Raw genomic sequence first — 18,248 nt, forward strand, 5'->3', positions numbered from 1 at the left:
AGCTTCACTCTGACAATGGAGGAGACCGAGGACAGAAAGGTCTGTGTAGGAACGGGAAGGAGAATTAAAGCGTTTAGCAACCAGGAGATCAGGTTGGTTCAGGAGGACTGAGCAAAGACAAAGGAAGGGAGGTTGGCTTGTGTGATGGTCTGCGCTGTGTTCACGATTTGCTGCAATTTCATGGATGGAGCCGTTCCCAAACCAAGCTGTGATTCATCATGATAAACAGTGATAAAATGCCTTCTACAGCACATCTGCAGAAGTTGGTGAGAGTTGAGTACCCTGAACTCGCTCCTCTCCCACCCTCCTCGGCAGAAGACAGCTAGCTGCCTATTGACATCGGCATCTTTCTGAATCAGTCCCGACCGGAAACTTCACCCGTTCCTTCTCTCCAGAGATGCTGCCTCACCCGCTGAGTTCCTCCAGCATTTTGTGTCTACCTGCCTATTGCCACCTGCAGATTAGCTGCTGTACAGTGCCAACCAAGTCCACATTCTGTTTGAGATGTTCTTCATCTCAATATTTGTTCTTTGGAATTGTTTGTGTGTACTCCATCACCACGTCCAAATTGTTGATAGAACCAGTTACAGAAGTTGCGTTTATTAGTTCAGCAATAAGCGTAAACTGGGAAATCAGACGATGCAAGTATAGGTCAGAGGGTGTGGTGTGTACGCCGCAGTTCCTTGCCGTTCCGTGGTGAACTAGGCCGGCATCGATTGAGTAGTACTGGACTGCTCCTTTCTTGCTGAATGAAAATAACCTCCTGTAGTCAGGACACACAGCAAGGCTGCCGACAGGATTGTCATTGTATCGACTACCTTTCCCACCAATGCACTGCTGGTGTATGGAATGTGAAACAATGGCTCACCAAGGTGTTGGGATGAATCTTCAACATCACTTCCCACATCCAGAACTTAGATGATGCCCCAAGATAGACACAAAATGCTGGAGTAACTCAGCGGGACAGGCAGCATCATCTCTGGAGAGAAGGAGTGGGTGAGACCCTTCTTCAGACTGTCTGACCAAGGGTCTCGACCAAAAACGTCACCCATTCCTTCTCTCCAGAGATGCTGCATGTCCCGCTGAGTTACTCCAGCATTTTGTGTCTACCTTCGGTGTAAACCAGCACCTGCAGTTCCTTCCCACACTACCACGTCCGCACACCAGCCTCACGTGGATATACATGGCAGGTTGGTGCTGGTTTTAATTCCACGTGTCTACCAATCCCACAATCAATACGCAGAGTTGACCGCACTAGTTTGAGCAGGCAGCTCACCATCACTTTGTCAGCGGGAAACATTGTTTAATGTGCCCGGCCAGTCTGCACCAACCAGCGATTCCTGCACACTAACACTATCCTACACACACACACTAGGGGACATTTACATTTATGCCAAGCCAATGGACCTACAAACCTGCACGTCTTTGGAGTGTGGGAGGAAACCGGAGCATCCGGAGAAAACCCACGCAGGTCACGGGGAGAAGGTACAAACTCCGTGCCTGTGGTCAGGATGGGACCCGGGTCCCTGTGAGGCAGCAACTCTACCGCTGCGCCACCGTGCCGCCCTTGGTCGATGGAAACCCCATAGATAGACACACAATGCTGGAGTAACTCAGCGGTTCAGGCAGCATCTCTGGAGAACATTCGGCCCATCCAATCTACTCCGCCATTCAATCATGGCTGATCTATCTCTCCCTCCTAGCCCCATTCTCCTGCCTTCTCCCCATAACCCCTGACACCCGCACTAGTCATTGGGTCTGGACCCCAATCATCACCCATTCCTTCTCTCCAGAGACGCTGCCTGTCCCGCTGAGTTACTCCAGCATTTTGTGTCTGCCTTCGGTGTAAACCAGTGTCAGCTGTCCAGCCCCACACAGGTCGCGTCCTTCTCACTAACAATGTGATTTGGATGAATCTGCCCAGTTCCGGGGTCGGGGAGGAAAGTTTCGGATAGCTGAAGGGTGAAATGATACTGACGGGAGTGACTGGTGAACGCTGATCACTGACAGAAGATAGACACAGAGTGCTGGACTAACAGCGGGACAGACAGGCAGCATCTCTGGAGAGAAGGAATGGGTGACGTTTCGGGTCGAGACCCCTTCTCCAGACTCGGGTTTAGAGCAGCATCTGTAGTCGCCTTTTCTACGCAACAGTGGGCGGCGCGGCAAGGGTTAACCTTCCCGGGAGAAGCCAGTGCGTGTGTGTGAACAGCAGAGGCAGAGAAATCTCCAGCCTTTGGTAAATCGGCTTAGAAGCCAGGAACTGTGATCCGTTTCTACACGGGGTTCTGCAGCGAGGATTTAAACCGACACAGCGCGCTGGAACCCGAGTGATAGAGAGAGAGAGACAGAGGAGAGGGAGAGGCGTGTGTGTGTGTGTTAGTCATGCCCGTGTTCAGCTATACAATGCAACTGGATATTCATCTTGCCCAGCCCAGCCAAGAGTGATCAATATTGAGAGGGAGAGAGAGAGAGTGTGGACAATATATACATTTACCAACCTCTCAAACTCTTGTCAACTTGTGACGGTAGATGCGAATGTGTGGGTCGGGGTAGGGGTTTGGATCAGAGGGGGTGCCCGCGTTCTAGAGTCGCTGGAGAATGAGGATCAGCCGGCGCTGTCTGCTGCTCGGATCCCATCAGCCGGCGCTCTGTGAAGCCTGACTTTGAAAGTGACCCAACATGAGGAAGAAGACCGCGTTGAGACGCCCTCTCCTGCTGCTGTGCCTGGTGGACCTCGCCCTGGGTAAGTGGGGCCCCGGGTGCTGGGGCGAGAGGGGGGTGAAGGCTTTCACTAGCGGGAACTGCGCTCTCTGCTGAGACAACGCGCGTCTGTATAGTCAAGGTGTTTGGAGACACAAGCCAACTCGCACAGTCTCTGATCCAAGCCCCGCTCCTCCCGACACCCGCTTCTATCTGGGACCCGCTTGTTGCCATCAGGCAGCTTCTGAGATATGGATGGCAGACTTAAAAGCTTCTGAGATATTCCTACCGGTAAATGATTCCGCGACAGCGGGCTGTCCTCGGGTTTAAATCGAACAGAAATGTGTTTACTGTGCCTTATCTGCTCGGCAATCAGAATAAAGATGGGAACAGCAAGCAGCGCGGCGTGGGTTGGAGATGCGAGCTCGGTGTGAGTGGGTGACATTGTGTGTGTGTTGCTGCTTGGCCTTGACACGGGACAGTGAGTCTGCACCTATTCCACACATTCCCAGGCGGGCGGGGGTCCAAATCAGCCCGGCCCGGCCCGGCCCGGCCCGGACAACACTTGCCTTGCATTTGCTTGGATTTATCTGACAACTTTTTTCGTTGCTGCTTCTGGTCTTGAACGCGCCGCTCCCTGAGCTGCCTCCACTACACAACCCCGCCGCCCATATCTCCAGGGCTGGGTTAGTCTGGCAGGGAAACTAGCGCTCTTCAACGCTGCACTCGGAGCCCGCTCAAAGCTAGCTCAGCACCAACCTGCACTCAACATTGGCTCAACTGTCCAGCGGCAAACGGGGGGCGTGGGGACTGGTCTAGCGGTGGGATCCATCTGCTTTTTCATCAAATATCCCAAAGTAGACCCAGCCCAATGGATGTCATCAATAACCAGGGGCCACCACTTTAGTGTGTAGGAAGGAACTGCAGATGCTGGTTTACACCGAAGGTAGACACAAAATGCTGGAGTAACTCAACGGCTCAGGCAGCATCAATGGAGAACAAAAATAGGTGACGTTTCGGGTCGAGGCTCGTCCTCAGACTGAAGAATGGTCTCCACCCGAAACGTCACGCATTTATTTTCTTCCATTGATGTTGCCTGACCCGCTGAGTTACTCCTGCGTGTTGTATCCAAGGAGGCTGGTCTGTGCCATGTTGCTGTGTGTGGGAGCTTGCTGGCCTGTGTCATGTTGCTGTGTGTGGGAGCCTGTGTCATGTTGCTGTGTGTGGGAGCTTGCTGTGCAGAGTGACTTTGCCTCCTTCACCGCAGAGTGTAATTGGACGGCAGGTAAAGAATCGCTGCGGTGGGACAGGTTGACTTCAACGACAGTAGCAGCCTCACAGAGGGGGCTGTGGGGCATCCAAGGGTCACCAGAGGTGCCAGATCAGTGCAAGTCTCCAGTACTCCATGTATCTTTTCAGGGAAGCAGCCTGCCCTTGAGATGGGAAGTCATCAGGTCATCGACTGAGGGAGATGAGAAGGGTTTGGGACCAGAGTGTTTGGGCTTGAGGTGTACCCTCTTGCCCCTACTCACTCCAGCGAGTGACGGCACTGGGCCTGTACTCGCTGGAGTTTAGAAGAATGAGGGGGGGGGGGGACCTCATTGAAACACACAGGATAGTGAAAGGCTTGGATAGAGTGGATATGGAGAGGATGTTTCTACTAGTGGGAGAGTCTAGGACCAGAGGTCACAGCCTCAGAATTAAAGGATGTTCTTTTAGGAAGGAGATGAGGAGGAATTTCCGGTGAATCTGTGAAATTCTTTGCCACGTATGACTGTGGACACCAAGTCAATGGATATATTTATGACAGAGATAGATAGATTCTTGATTAGTATGGGTGACAGAGGTTATGGGGAGAAGGCAGGAGAATGGGGTTAGGAGGGAGAGATGGATCAGCCATGATTGAATGGTGGAGTAGACTTGATGGGCCAAATGGCCTAATTCTACTCCTATCACATGATCATTCGCACGTGCCGTCATGTTCTCCTTCCGGTGGGGGATATAAACCTCCGACCACTGATTTCACCACATTTACTAGACCACCGCTCAGTCACAACGTACCTACGCAAAGCATCACAAAGTCATCCTTAATCATCATTTGGGTTACACTGACGGGAAGTACCAAGATACACACAAAATGCTGGAGTAACTCAGCAGGACAGGCAGCATCCCTGGAGAGAAGGAACGGGTTAGACGATTCTGGTCGAGACCCTTCTTCAGACTGATGATGTCTATTAGAGTGAAGGGGTCATATATTCAGGGTCAGAGTTGTCGTGCACAGCCACAGCCCTTTGGCCCACCATGTCTATGCTAAAGTACATGAGTCCCACTGCACACATCCATCTATACCATGCCTTTTTAATATCACTTAAATGCAGTGATTATATCTGATTCCACTAACCTCCTCTGGCAACTTTCCAAATGCCAACCACTCTGTGAAAAAGCAAAACAAGTCCCATTGAAAACTCCCTCCTTTCACCTTAAACCTATGGCCTCTTGTTTTTAACACCCCCACCATGGGGAAAATATTCTGATTATGTTTATGCCTCTTAAACGTTATATATGTACCTCTGTCCAGCCACCCCTCAACCTCCGATGCTTCAGGGAAAACAAGCCCAGTTGATCCAATCTCTCCCGATAAAAGAGCTCCGATCCTGGTCACTGTGATCCAGGTGAATCTCACAGACATTATAGTCCACCTTGTCCTTGGGGAAGTCCAGAACTAGGGGTCATAGTTTAAGGATAAGGGGGAAATCTTTTAGGACCGAGATGAGGAAAACCTTTTTCACACAGAGAGTGGTGAATCTCTGGAACTCTCTGCCGCTAGAGGGGTAGTCGAGGGCCAGTTCATTGGCTATATTTAAGAGGAAGCTAGATGTGGCCCTTGTGGCTAAAGGGATCAGGGGGTATGGAGAGAAGGCAGGCACAGGATACTGAGTTGGGTGATCAGCCATGATCATATTGAATGGCGGTGCAGGCTCGAAGGGCCGAATGGCCTACTCCTGCACCTATTTTCTATGTTTCTATGTTTCTATGTCCTGACTGGTAGAATGCCTATCTACTCTAATTCCATTAGCATCTGTTGCACCCCAGTCCCTCTTTGACTTTCCTGTCCAAATCCCCATCCAAATGCCTTTTAAATATTGTAATAGTATCTGTCGTCACCACTTCCTCTGGCAGCTCTTCACCCTCTGTGTGAAAAATCCTCACATCTCCTTCACATTTCCCCCTCTCAGCTTCAACCTGTGCCCTCTATTTCTCGATTTGTCCCGCCTTGGGTAAATGATGCAGTACGCTCTCTCCGTCACAACTATTTTAATTTCCACAATTAGTTACCCCTTCGTCTTCTCCACTCCAGTGAGAATCAACGCAGCCGTTCCAGTCTCCCCCTCTAACCACAGGCCTACATTCCAGGCAACATCTTTGGTGAATCTCTCCACAGTAAACCACATCACAAATATTGTAGATTATTTTTCTGGTGTTTGAGAAAAAGGTGGTGCAGGTAATATCCAGAATCGGCCAACAATGCCTGCGAACTGTGTTGTGTTCTGCCATATTTCTGAGGTGTACCATTAGTTACAAATTGTCAATGGAGGTGTGTGTGTGTGTGAATATGTTGAGTTGTAGAGAGAGGTGGTGAGTTGAACTATACACAATATTCCAAATATGGTCTAACCAGAGTTTTGTAAAGTTGCAACATGCTATACCATATTCCATGAGTTACTGTATGTAGTTAGCCATGTCTTAGCATGAATGTAATCATCTTTCTTCACCACCTGTATCTACCTGTGTTGTCTCGTTCAGGGTACTGTGGACCTGAACTCCAAGGTCCCCTCTCTTCATTGACATTCCTTAGTGCCGAATACTAGATATGTTCTAGCTCAGACACAGGGCTGGCTGCAGCTATTCCTCCCCTGCATCCCATCGTAACCTGAGATAGTTCTCACCCACCGTTGGGGAGTTCATGAGTTCATAATTATGGAATCCCGCCCATCGCGTCCACAATCGTGGCTGACCTATCATTCCCTCTCAACCCCATTCTCCTGCCCTTTCCCTAGAACCTTCGACACCCTTACTAATGAAGAATCAATGTGGCAATGAGTTCCACAGGTTCACCACCATCGGGCTAACAAAATTCATCCTCGTCTCCTTTCTAAAGGTGTGTCCTTTAATTCTGTCGAAGTTATCAATCTTTAATAGCCCCGTGATATCTCGCACCCCCTCCTGAATACTGACTGACCACGGTCCCCCTCCCAACACTCACTACCTTCCATGTCCTCCTCCTTGGTGAATAGAGAGTAGTATTGTTTTAGGATCTTGCCCGTATCCCCTAACTCCACACCCAGACCCCCGCTCTGTCTCTCTTTCTCAAGCTACCCTTTTGCTCCTGATATTTCCAGAAACTATAAATGATTTGATATGATGACAGAGCTTTAGGTTGTGATTGGTTCAGCCTAGTTAATGCATGCATGCCATGATAATGATCCTGGTGGTAGAGGCTGTGTCGGTTGCTCGTCACCAATGCTATTGTACGAGCAGAAGCCTTCTTGCGTGCTCGGATTGGGTTCACCTGTTCCATTTTCATTCTACTGATCTGCACGCAAGATATCCCATTGTGCCAATAACTCACCTTACTATGAAATTACTATGAGCATTCTGAGTATTAGGTTATTCAAAGGTTTGCTGCTCTATGCTCCCATGATTTTGTACACCTCTACAAGATCACCTCCTCATCCTCCTGTACTCCCAGTAATAGCGACCCAGCCTGCTCATCCTCTCCCTGGAGCTCAGGCCTTCGAGTCCTGATGCAACATCCCCGTAAATCTTCTCTGCATCTTTTCCAGCTTGACAACATCTTTGCGTTAACATACTTCCTCCACCTCATGTTTCTTGTTCAAACATTTAAGACGCTTCTTGAAGTAACCACTTTGTGGCTGCGTATCGAAACTCATTTAATAATACTCCCGTAACACACGGTGAAATATTTCACTACATTAAAGGTGTTATATGAATGCAAATTGCTATTGATGTTTCAAAGCCCAGCTTCGAATAGCACCCTCTCGTGTTCTGCTGAAGCAGTGCCATCTGTAGCAACATACAGCTGAGCTCACACACTGACAATTTAAAGGACTCTTTACACAATTGATTGGTTCCCAGTAGAACCCACTGAAGCCTCAAGCACCTCTCCCACACAGAGAACAAACTATGGGCGACACGATGGCGCAGCGGTAGAGTTGCTGCCTTACAGCACTTGCAGCGCCGGAGACCCGGGTTCAATACTAACTACAGGTGCTGTCTGTACAGAGTTTGTACGTTCTCCCTGTGACCTGTGTGGGTTTTCTCAGAGATCTTCAGTTTCCAAAGACGTAAAGGTTTGTAGGTTAATTGGCTTGGCATAGGTGTAAATTGTCCCCTGTGTGTGTAGGGTAGTGTTAATGTATGGAGATCGCTGGTCGGCGCGGACTCAGTGGGGCTGAAGGGCCAGTTTCCGCTCTGTATCTCTAAACTAAACTAAACTAAATGAGGGGGAGGGGGAGTGTGGTCGTCTCAGTGAGAGGCAGTTGTCTCCTGGACTGAGTTTCAGTTCTAGCCCCAGAATGATTGTTCAGTGAAATGAAGACTCTCACACATCATAGATATACGAAGGGAATAAATCAGTAATGCAACATTAACAACAATATAATATCCTCAAACAGATATTGGAACAATCAATACAGAAAACTAACATTGAGACCTAAATGCACTCAGCCTGACAAATTCCTTTGGCTTTAAAATCCCTTTGAATAGTGCGGGTGTCAGGGGTTATGAGGAGAGGGCAGGAGAATGGGGTTAAGAGGGAAAAACAGATCAGCCACGATTAAATGGTGGAGTAGACTCGATGGGCCGAATGGCCTAATTCTGCTCCTATTACTTAGGAATTTATGAACATGTGATGAGCTGTGGACAAATTTAAAAAAAAAAGGAGATATGGTAAATTAAATCCAGTTTAAGATAATACTCTGCTTGAATTTTCATAATCTATGATAGTCATTACAGAGAGATACAGGACTGAAACAGGCCCTTTGGCCCATTGAATCCGCACCGACCCATTTGCACTAACCCTATATTAATCATCCACACCGTACGGATGCAAGATAAAGGGGATAATATTTAGTGCAAGATAAAGTTCAATAGATTAAAGATAGTCCGAGCGTCTCCAATGAGGTGGATGGGTGGTCAGGATACAGAACGTGTGAATTCAGTTCAGGACCTAGTTTGCTCCAGTCACTGTTTGGGAGGGGAAATAGTCAAATGCTCACTTGAGTCACAGAGTCACACAGCACAGAAACTGGCTCTGTAGGACAACGCCCATGTCTGCCAACATGCCCCGTCTAACTTAGACCCATTTGACCCATTTCACTCTCAACATTTCCTATGTATGTTCCTGTCCAGAATTCTCTGCCTCAAAGGGCGGTGGAGGCCGGTTCTCTGGATGCTTTCAAGAGAGAGCTAGATAGAGCTCTTAAAAATAGCGGAGTCATGGGATATGGGGAGAAGCAGGAACGGGATACTGATTGGGGATGATCAGCCATGGTCACATTGAATGGCGGTGCTGGCTCGAAGGGCCGAATGGCCTAATCCTGCACCTATTGTCTATTGCCTATTGATGCCGCTACTATCTCCTCTGGCAGCTCAGTCTGTATTCCCACCACCCTCTGAGTGAACAGGTTGTCCCTCAGACTCCTCTTAAATCTTTCACCTCTCACCTTAAACCTATGTCCTGCGATTCCAGATACCCCCACCCCTGGGTAAAAACTAACTCTGTATTCACCCTCGTGATTCCCCTCAATAGAAATAATATAGAGTCTGAAGAAGGGTCTCGACTCGAGAAGGGTCTCACCTGTCCTTTTTCTCCAGAGATGCTGTCAGGCCCGCTGAGTTGCTCCAGCTTTTAATCTATGTTGGTACGCTGAGATTTATAGCCAAGAAATAGGTCACTTCTCACTTGGAACTACCGTGGGATCTGTCACTGGCCAGAAATGCCATTGACAGCTTAGTTCTGCCGACTTGGTGAGCAGCCATCTCCACCTGCAATTTCCTCTTTGCTTTGGGGCAGTGAAGGATTAGTTTCTATTAGAACATATCAGTCTCCAGGCGTGCCTTGTCAGGGCAAGAAGCTGGTCAGAACAGAAAGATTAGGAACAAATCCTTGCGATATTTATGACTCGTTGCCGCAAATGGCTGAACTTGTGAATTTTCTTTTAGTTTCCAAAAATATTTGAACTTGCAATTGAGGAGGAAGGCAAGAGTTAAAGTCCGCTCCCACATTTGTCACACTCAGCCCCTGTGCTGCACCCCTTGTGATGGACAACGGGCAATGTTCCCCAATAGAGTGTCCACAGCCCGTTCCCTCCATTAGTAGCGTGACTTCCCAAATTATAAAGCTTTAATTGCATGAGGATTTGAGTTTGAGGATAAAGATGTCACACTGTGGTCTATATCGGGATAGATGGGAATGCACCTGGAGTTTTGTGTCCAATACTGATCTCCATACCTAAAGAAACCTCTTTAGTCAGAGAGTGGTGAATCTGTGGAATTCTTTGCCACAGAAGGCTGTGGAGGCCAAGACAGAGATAGATAGATTCTCGAATAATACGGGTGTCAGGGGTTGCGGGGAAAAGGCAGGAGAGAGAGATAGATCAACCATGATTGAATGGTGGAGTAGACATGATGGGCTGAATGGCCTAATTCTACTCCTATCACTTATAAATGTATGCATGACTTAAAGGGAATGTCAGAGTGATGCAGTGTGGAAACAGGCCCTTCAGCCCAACTTGCTCATACTGACCAACATGCCCCATCTACCCTAGTCCCACTTGCCTGCATTTGGCCCATATCCCAATAAACCTGTCCTATCCATGTACTTGTCTAAATGTTTCAATCACGGATAGCCTATCTTTCCTTCTCCACCACATTTCCCTGCCTTCTCCCCATAACCCCTCACACCCACACTAATCAACTTTTTAAGTCTGTTAAAGATCCCTTGGCATTATTTGAAGAAAATCAAAAGCATTAGGTGATCTTGCTCCCCCACCTGCTACTCTAGATATTGTCCAGCACCTGTGTGTTGTGTCCAATCTCACCGAGTCCCTTCTTGCTTTCAGGAATGAAGCCACTGTACCATTAGTCTGTATGTTTAAGAGATTTAATAAATCCCTGCATCAATTTCAGTTTGTTTTGTTCGACGGCTTGTCTTTGGAATGATATTAGCTTTCAAATATTAGACAAAGTTTGCTTGTTGATAGAGCCTGGTAGAAATTAATTTACATTTGGGATTTTCTCATGAAAGGACCATGATTGCGTGACCTATTCACAGCATTTTAATCTCGGTAAGCACTCTTTAAATCCATCCCACGCAGATGAAGCAGTGGAGGTTGTGGGAGGGAGGGGGAGGATGGGTCTGTGGCATTTTATATTCTCTCACCTCTGCTGTTTGTCCTGTTGATACATGTGTGGAGGGAAATATCCTGGTGTTGTGTGATAACACAGTACTGTAACGTCATCCTTCATCCCGGGAACGGAGTTTACAATCAATTGGACAGGCCAATAAGTCTATTTGTGATGGCGACTGACAGCTGATAAGAGTTGAAAGTAAAAGATTATTTGTCTGCTCAAGTGGTTGTATTTGAGACCAATCTGCTGACTGTGACGGGCGGGCAAGGGCCAGAGCAGTATCTTATCACTCGCCCTTTCATGCCTGACACATGGATTGCAACTCGAACGTGGCTGAGCAGATACAATCTTCTTTTGACTAATCAATGTGGTGGAATATAAGGCTGGCCCCTTCAATAGATCTCAAGCCCGCCAAATGAAGAAAATGAAAATCACCTGCCTTCAGTAGCTGCATGCCGATAGAAATGTCTATCCACAGTCTATCCTTTCCCTTGTTTAGTGCATTTAGTTTCATTTAGATTAGACATACAGGACAGAAAAAGGCCCTTCTGCCCACCGAGTCCGTACCGACCAGTTATCCCCGTACACTAACACCTACATGCACAAGCGATAATTTACATTTATACCAAGCAGGCAATTAACAGGCAAACCTGCACGTCTTTGAAGTGTGGGCGGAAACAGGAGCACCTGGAGAAAACCCACACAGGTGACGGGGAGAACGTACAAACTCCGTACAGACAGCACCCGTAGTCAGGATCGAACCCGGGTCTCTGGCGCTGTGAGGCAGTAGCTCTATCCTGAATGCAACCCATCATAAAGCAGGAGTGTTGGATCGTCAATAATGATTGACATTGCCTCCTGTTGGTGAGACCTGGGCCGACATCCACCCACCACCACAGTTCAGCTCTCAACTGTCCCTTATGTCCAACAATGGACGTAAGAGATGTGAAAAATCAAAGGTCCAACAGGGACTCGTGTAAGGTAGAACATGGAACCGTACACACACAAAATGCCGGAGTAACTCCGCGGGTCAGGCAGCATCTCTGCAGAGAAGGAATGGGTGACGTTTTGGGCTGAGACCCTTCTTGCTGCCTGATCCGCTGAGCTACTCCAGTTTGTGTCAATCTTCGGTGTAAACCAGCATCTGCAGTTCCTTCTTACACATGGAATAGTACAGCACAGGAACAGGCCCTTCAGCCCACAATGTCTGTGCTGAACATCTCAGAGAGCTACTGTCTGAAGAAGGGTTTCGGCCCGAAACGTTGCCTATCTCCTTCGCTCCATGGATGCTGCTGCACCCGCTGAGTTTCTCCAGCATTTTTGTCTACCTTCGATTTTCCAGCATCTGCAGTTCCTCCTTAAACAACATACCGTCACATCTCCTTGGCCTCTACCTTTAAAATATCTACCTTTACATTTAAAAAGGGGTTTAGATAGGCACATGGATATGCAGGGAGTGGAGCGTGTCTGGGCAGGGGTGATTAGTTTAAATTGCAATAACCACAAACATAGACTAGACACTGCGGGCCAGAAGTGTTCTATCTTCTATATTTTATGGTGGATTTTCTTTCTGAGGCCCCGAGATAATTCTGAGATAATTTGCTCAGAAGTAAACATTGGAAGGAAAGGCAACACAAACACATCTTCACTCCAGACCGATAGAGATTGCATCAAATTAAAAATGAATGGCATTCATTGACAAACTGAAGGTAATATCGCAGATAATTCACTGTCTGCAAGGAAGTCTCAGCTCTCTGCCCAATATTCATTATTGGAACTCCATAGTCTCTCAATATATCTAATTATACTTGCTGCAAAATTACAGCGAGACTTAACTCTTAGATAATAAACCAGGAACCCTTCCAAATGTCTGGGTCAAGTGAAGGTCATGAGTCATGAATATTAAACAGCTCACATCATTCAATATTATTTTCCACGATATTGACATTATGTTTAATGTAATTTTTTTTTTCAAAATTGAATACGAAATGGAATATTCCTCCTTGATACCAATACTGGGGGTGTGTTTGAATTTGTACTAATTAGCCCACGGTCTCATTAATTAGTTCTCATTCTGCTGTAGTGCACTTGTCTGCTGTGATTGCATTGTGCTATTTTAATTTTATGTAACACAAACAAGCTTGTTGGTTGATTTCTGGTTTGGGGATATTGTGCCAGTGTAAGTCGATGTTACCAGGCTGGCAAGCTGTGGAGACCCCTCTTCACCTGCTCTTCTGACTTCCTGCATTAACACTCAGCGGGTGAGGCAGCATCTATGGAGCGAAGGAATAGATGACGTTTCGGGTCTCGACCCAAAACGTCACTTATTCCTTCCCTCCATAGATAGAAACATAGATAGAAACAGAAATTAGGTGCAGGAGTAGGCCATTCGGCCCTTCGAGCCTGCACCGCCATTCAATATGATCATGGCTGACCCACCCGCTGACTCACCCACTGAGTCTTTCCAGCATTTTTGTCTACCTTCGATTTTTCCAGCAACTTTCTTAAACAATCCAGTTCTTTCTTAAACAATCCTGCATTAAGACTGGTTAATTTTTAGTCACCCGTACTTTGTGTAGGAAGGAACTGCAGATGCTGGTTTACACTGAAGGTAGACACAAAATGCTGGAGCAGCTCAGAGGATCAGGCTGCAGTCTGAGTAACTCAGCGGGACAGGCAGCATCCCTGGAGAGAAGGAATAGGTGACATTTCGGGTCAAGACCCTTCTTCAGATGACACGCAATGTCACCTGTCCTTTTCTCCAGAGATACTGCCCGACCCGCTGAGTTGCTCCAGCATTTTCTGTCTACTTTCAGTGTAAACCAGCATGTTTGAGAACAAGAATAAACTGCATTGATTAAATTCCAGACCACCCTGTCTAATCACAGCTGCTCTCCTCACTAATCTGTCTGACAACAAGTTTCCTCAACATTAGCCCATCCAAGATGCATTGTAAACTATTCCTGCACCATGGCCTCTGTTGCCCACTGTGCTTCTGTGCAATGTTATTATGACAGAATGAACTCATCAGTGCTCTTCCATTTCCCCATAAGTTTGACACTATCCAAATTTAAATTGAAATAGCAGAAAATAATGCCTTAACTTATTAACATTTATATTAATGTATAATGTATTAAAAATCTTGTGTCAAATCACTTTTCCATTATAAGCCTCCATGTCCACAACTGATAATGAAAACTGCTTATGTAAACTGTCATACTGTAATTGGAATGGCAACTTTACATTTCCATCGTAAATTCAAGATATACAAAGTTATTATGAAAACAAAAGTTTTCTGAAAGCAGAAACAAGATTTATCCTTGCTGAGTATAATTCCAGTCCGCCAGCCCTGTCATATATTAATATCTCCTAAATGAAGCCATCTCTCTTGTTATTACTTTCTTATTTTTTCCATCTTGGTCACTGGATGGATGTGCTCTCTCATTGTGATCATTAGACATTGTCTTGTAGAGTCACAGTCATACAGTGTGGAAACAGGGCCCCCGTGACCTCCTCACTTCACTGTTGCATCGAACACCACAGGCCCACCTGGCTAGGCCCTGCCCCGCAACCAGTGGGTCGCCCAGACCCAGCTGCGTACAGGGATCGGCCGGTTCAACGCCAACATGCATCGCTGGGGCCTGTGCGTGCGGAACAGACCAGCAAACAGCGCAGCGGCGCGGCAGTTTCAACTGCATTGTCCTCCGCCCCCCTGGTAGAGGGGTAGACCACACGACCCTCGACAACAGTACATTGAACTGGCTACAGCGCCTGGAGCCCGCTACATAACCTCTGCTGCCTCAAACACAAGATGAAGAAGAAAAAGGGCCTTTGGCCTAATTTGCCTATGCCCACCAACATGCTCCATCTACCTGCATTTGGCCCATATCCGTCTAAACCAGTCCTATCCATATACCTGGTTAGCACGCAACAAAACCTTTTCACTGTACCTCGGTAAGCATGACAACAAACTACTCTAAACTAAGCTACCTGTCAAAATGTTTCTTAAAGTTTGTTATAATACCTGCCTTAACTATATCCTCCGGTAGCTCGTTCCATGTACCTACTACCCTTTGTGTAAAAAGGTTGCCCCTCAGGTTCCTATTAGACCTGTCTCAGTCTCAGTCTACCCCACGACAGAAGGGGGAGGAGTTGTACGGTTTGATAGCCACAGGGCAGAAGGATCTCCTGTGGCGTTCTGTGCTGCATCTTGGTAGAACCAGTCTGTTGCTGTATTGACAACTCCCGAGGTCAGGATCGAACCTGGGTTTCTGCTATTGCTATTGAAGAAGGGTTTTGGCCCGAAACGTTGCCTATTTCCTTCGCTCCATAGATGCTGCTGCACCCGCCGAGTTTCTCCAGCATTTTTGTCTACCTTCTGCTATTGCCTGTCAGCAGCTCTACCAGCTAGACCACTGTGACACCCTGTTATATATTAGTTACCAACAGTAATTAGATGATCTGTTTTTCCTGGCTCTGTGGTCTTTGATTGTCCCAGAATGAGCAATTGTTACCCCTTCCCCTTCCATAATTACCTGATGCCTTTTGATGAAAACATTCTCATGTGTATTATCAGCATTAATACATAATTCCCTGCGGTAGAGTTGCTGCCTTGCAGTGCCGGAGACCCAGGTTTGATCCCAACTGCGACTGCTGTCTTTACGGAGTTTGTGCGTTCTCCACGTGACCGCGTGGGTTTTCTCTGAGATCTTCAGTTTCCTTCCACGCTCCAAAGACGTACAGGTTTGTAGGTTAATTGGCTTGTTAAGTGTAAGAATTGCCCCTGGTGTGTGTCGGATAGTGTTAGTGTGCGGGGATCGCTGGTCGGCATGGACTTGGTGGGCCGAAGGGCCTGTTTCTGTGCTGTATCTCTAAACTAAGCTGTCTGCAGCTCTCTTCCCTCGGAAATCTGAAATCTGATATCCTCTCTGTCAGTCTTGGTTGAGCCTCAATCTTCTCCAATTGCACACTCTAGATCAAATAATTATCTTTGGTTATCCTGTAGTCATTGAATGATTGCTGCAAAATCTGTTCTCTTCCCAGTCACTGTGTCAGGGTCAGGGTCAGGGTAGACCTGGGTGGTGACAACCTCACTGGACTAAACTACCTCCCTGGTCTCTTGTAAAGTTGCACATCGTCAAATTGTCTCCGCCACAAACTGCAGAATCTCTCCTGCATGTCTTGATCCTCTCCAGATGTGAATGACCCCAATGGCTCCAGGCTTAGCCTCTGCCCCCATCTTACACCAACACTCAGTGTGCCCAGTAGCATATTATCAGGCCACATTATTCATTGGACATAGCAACAGAATTAGGTAATTCGGCCCATCGAGTCTGCTCCACCAGTTAATCATGGCTGATCTATTTTTCCCTCTCAACCCCATTCTCCTGCCTTCTCCCCAACACTTCTAACACCCTTATGGTCCTGTCCCACTTTGGCGTTTTTTCAGGCGACTGCAGAAGACTATGCGTTTGCCACATGTTCGCGGGTAGTTGATGGGGAGTCGACTTCATGGTCGTGAGGAGTTCCCGCATTCTGGGAACTAGTCGCGGCCTCATTATGGTCGCCGCGAATTTTTCAACTCAGCGGGTGAGGCAGCAGTTATGGAGCGAAGGAACAGGCGACGTTTCGGGTCAAGACCCTTCTTACTATTGTGGCTTTGGACGGCCCAGTTACATTCTCAATGTAAATCCATGCAAGGGACCATCAACATTTCTTCCCTGTCGAGCCTCTACAAAAATGATTCTGTTACCTAATTCCTAATAAACACTCCCACTGTTTGCTCTGGCATTCCATCAAGTTTATTTTTCATCACCATGGGTCACTATTTTTGACGCACAGTGTTTATTACTTTGATCCAGATGCATATTGTTCTGTCAGTTGTTATTGAAGCAATTAAGTAAAAATAATTACATGGCATGACAAGAAACCAGCAGAGGCGAAGGCTTTGAGAACTTAATGGCATCATGCTAAATGCCCTGGGAGATCATTATTGTCACTGGTGAACCTCAATGGACAAGTAAATGTGAATCAAAAATTACCTAAAGGGATATTAATGAGGAGTTGTTGCACAAGATTACAGCTGTGGAAAATCATTCAATTTTCACACAGAGAGTGGTGAATCTCTGGAACTCTCTGCCACAGAGGGTAGTTGAGGACAGTTCATTGGCTATATTTAAGAGAGAGTTAGATGTGGCCCTTGTGGCTAAGGGGATCGGGGGGTATGGAGAGAAGGCAGGTACGGGATACTGAGTTGGATGATCAGCCATGATCATATTGAATGGCGGTGCAGGCTCGAAGGGCCGAATGGCCTACTCCTGCACCTAATTTCTATGTTTCTATGTTTCTAATACATCCTGATGCTTCCTTTCAAAGAGATGTCTAAAACTGAAGGATTTGGACACCTCTGTTGGAGTCATAGAATCATGTAGCATGGAAACAGGCCCTTTGGCCCAACACGTCCATGCTGACCCATCTAAGCTGGTCCCATTTACCCACGTGTGGCTCATATCTCTCTCAACCTTTCCAATCCAGTCCATGTACGGTGCCACATGTTCTGCTCTGATGCCTATGTTACCCATTATTGGTTGCAAGTCATAGACATACAGTGTGGAAACAGGTCTTTCAGTTCAACTGACCGACATATCCCATTACACTAGTCACACCTGCCTGCATTTGGCCCGTATCCTCCTAAACCTCTCATATCCATGCACCTGTCCAAATGTACTTTAATAGTTGTGGCGGCACTTGCCTCAACTACCTCCTCCAGCAGCTCATTCCATATACCTGTCAGCTTTAGTGTCAAAAAAGTTGCCCCTCAGATTCCCTTTGGCCAATTCATTTGGCCAAACAAGTCCGCGCCGACCAGCGATCCCTGTATACTAACACACGAGGGATAAATTGTCCATACTCACACTCGGGACAATTTACAATTTCACCTAGCCAATTGGCCTACAAACCTGTGGGAAGGAACTACAGATGCTGGTTTAAACCGAAGGTAGACACAAAAAGCTGGAGTAGCTCAGTGGGACAGGCAGCATCTCTGGAGAGAAGGAATGGGTGACGTTTCGGGTCGAGACCCTTCTTCAGACTGAGAGTCAGGGGAGAGGGAA

At 47.1% G+C, this 18,248-nt stretch overlaps 1 protein-coding gene across 1 annotated transcript in view; it reads left to right on the plus strand.

The window, feature by feature from the left end:
• Positions 1-2,200: 2,200 nt before the first annotated feature.
• The window catches only part of LOC129711449 (immunoglobulin superfamily member 21-like), a 213,714-nt gene continuing 197,666 nt past the window's right edge, over positions 2,201-18,248 (plus strand). The window contains exon 1 of the mRNA XM_055659066.1: positions 2,201-2,746. Within this exon, the coding sequence (XP_055515041.1) occupies positions 2,683-2,746 (64 nt within the window). The 5' untranslated portion in view covers positions 2,201-2,682. The remainder of the gene's footprint in view (positions 2,747-18,248) is intronic.

Source organism: Leucoraja erinacea, chromosome 30 (assembly GCF_028641065.1).
Source record: "Leucoraja erinacea ecotype New England chromosome 30, Leri_hhj_1, whole genome shotgun sequence".
Taxonomy (NCBI): Eukaryota; Metazoa; Chordata; class Chondrichthyes; order Rajiformes; family Rajidae; genus Leucoraja; species Leucoraja erinaceus.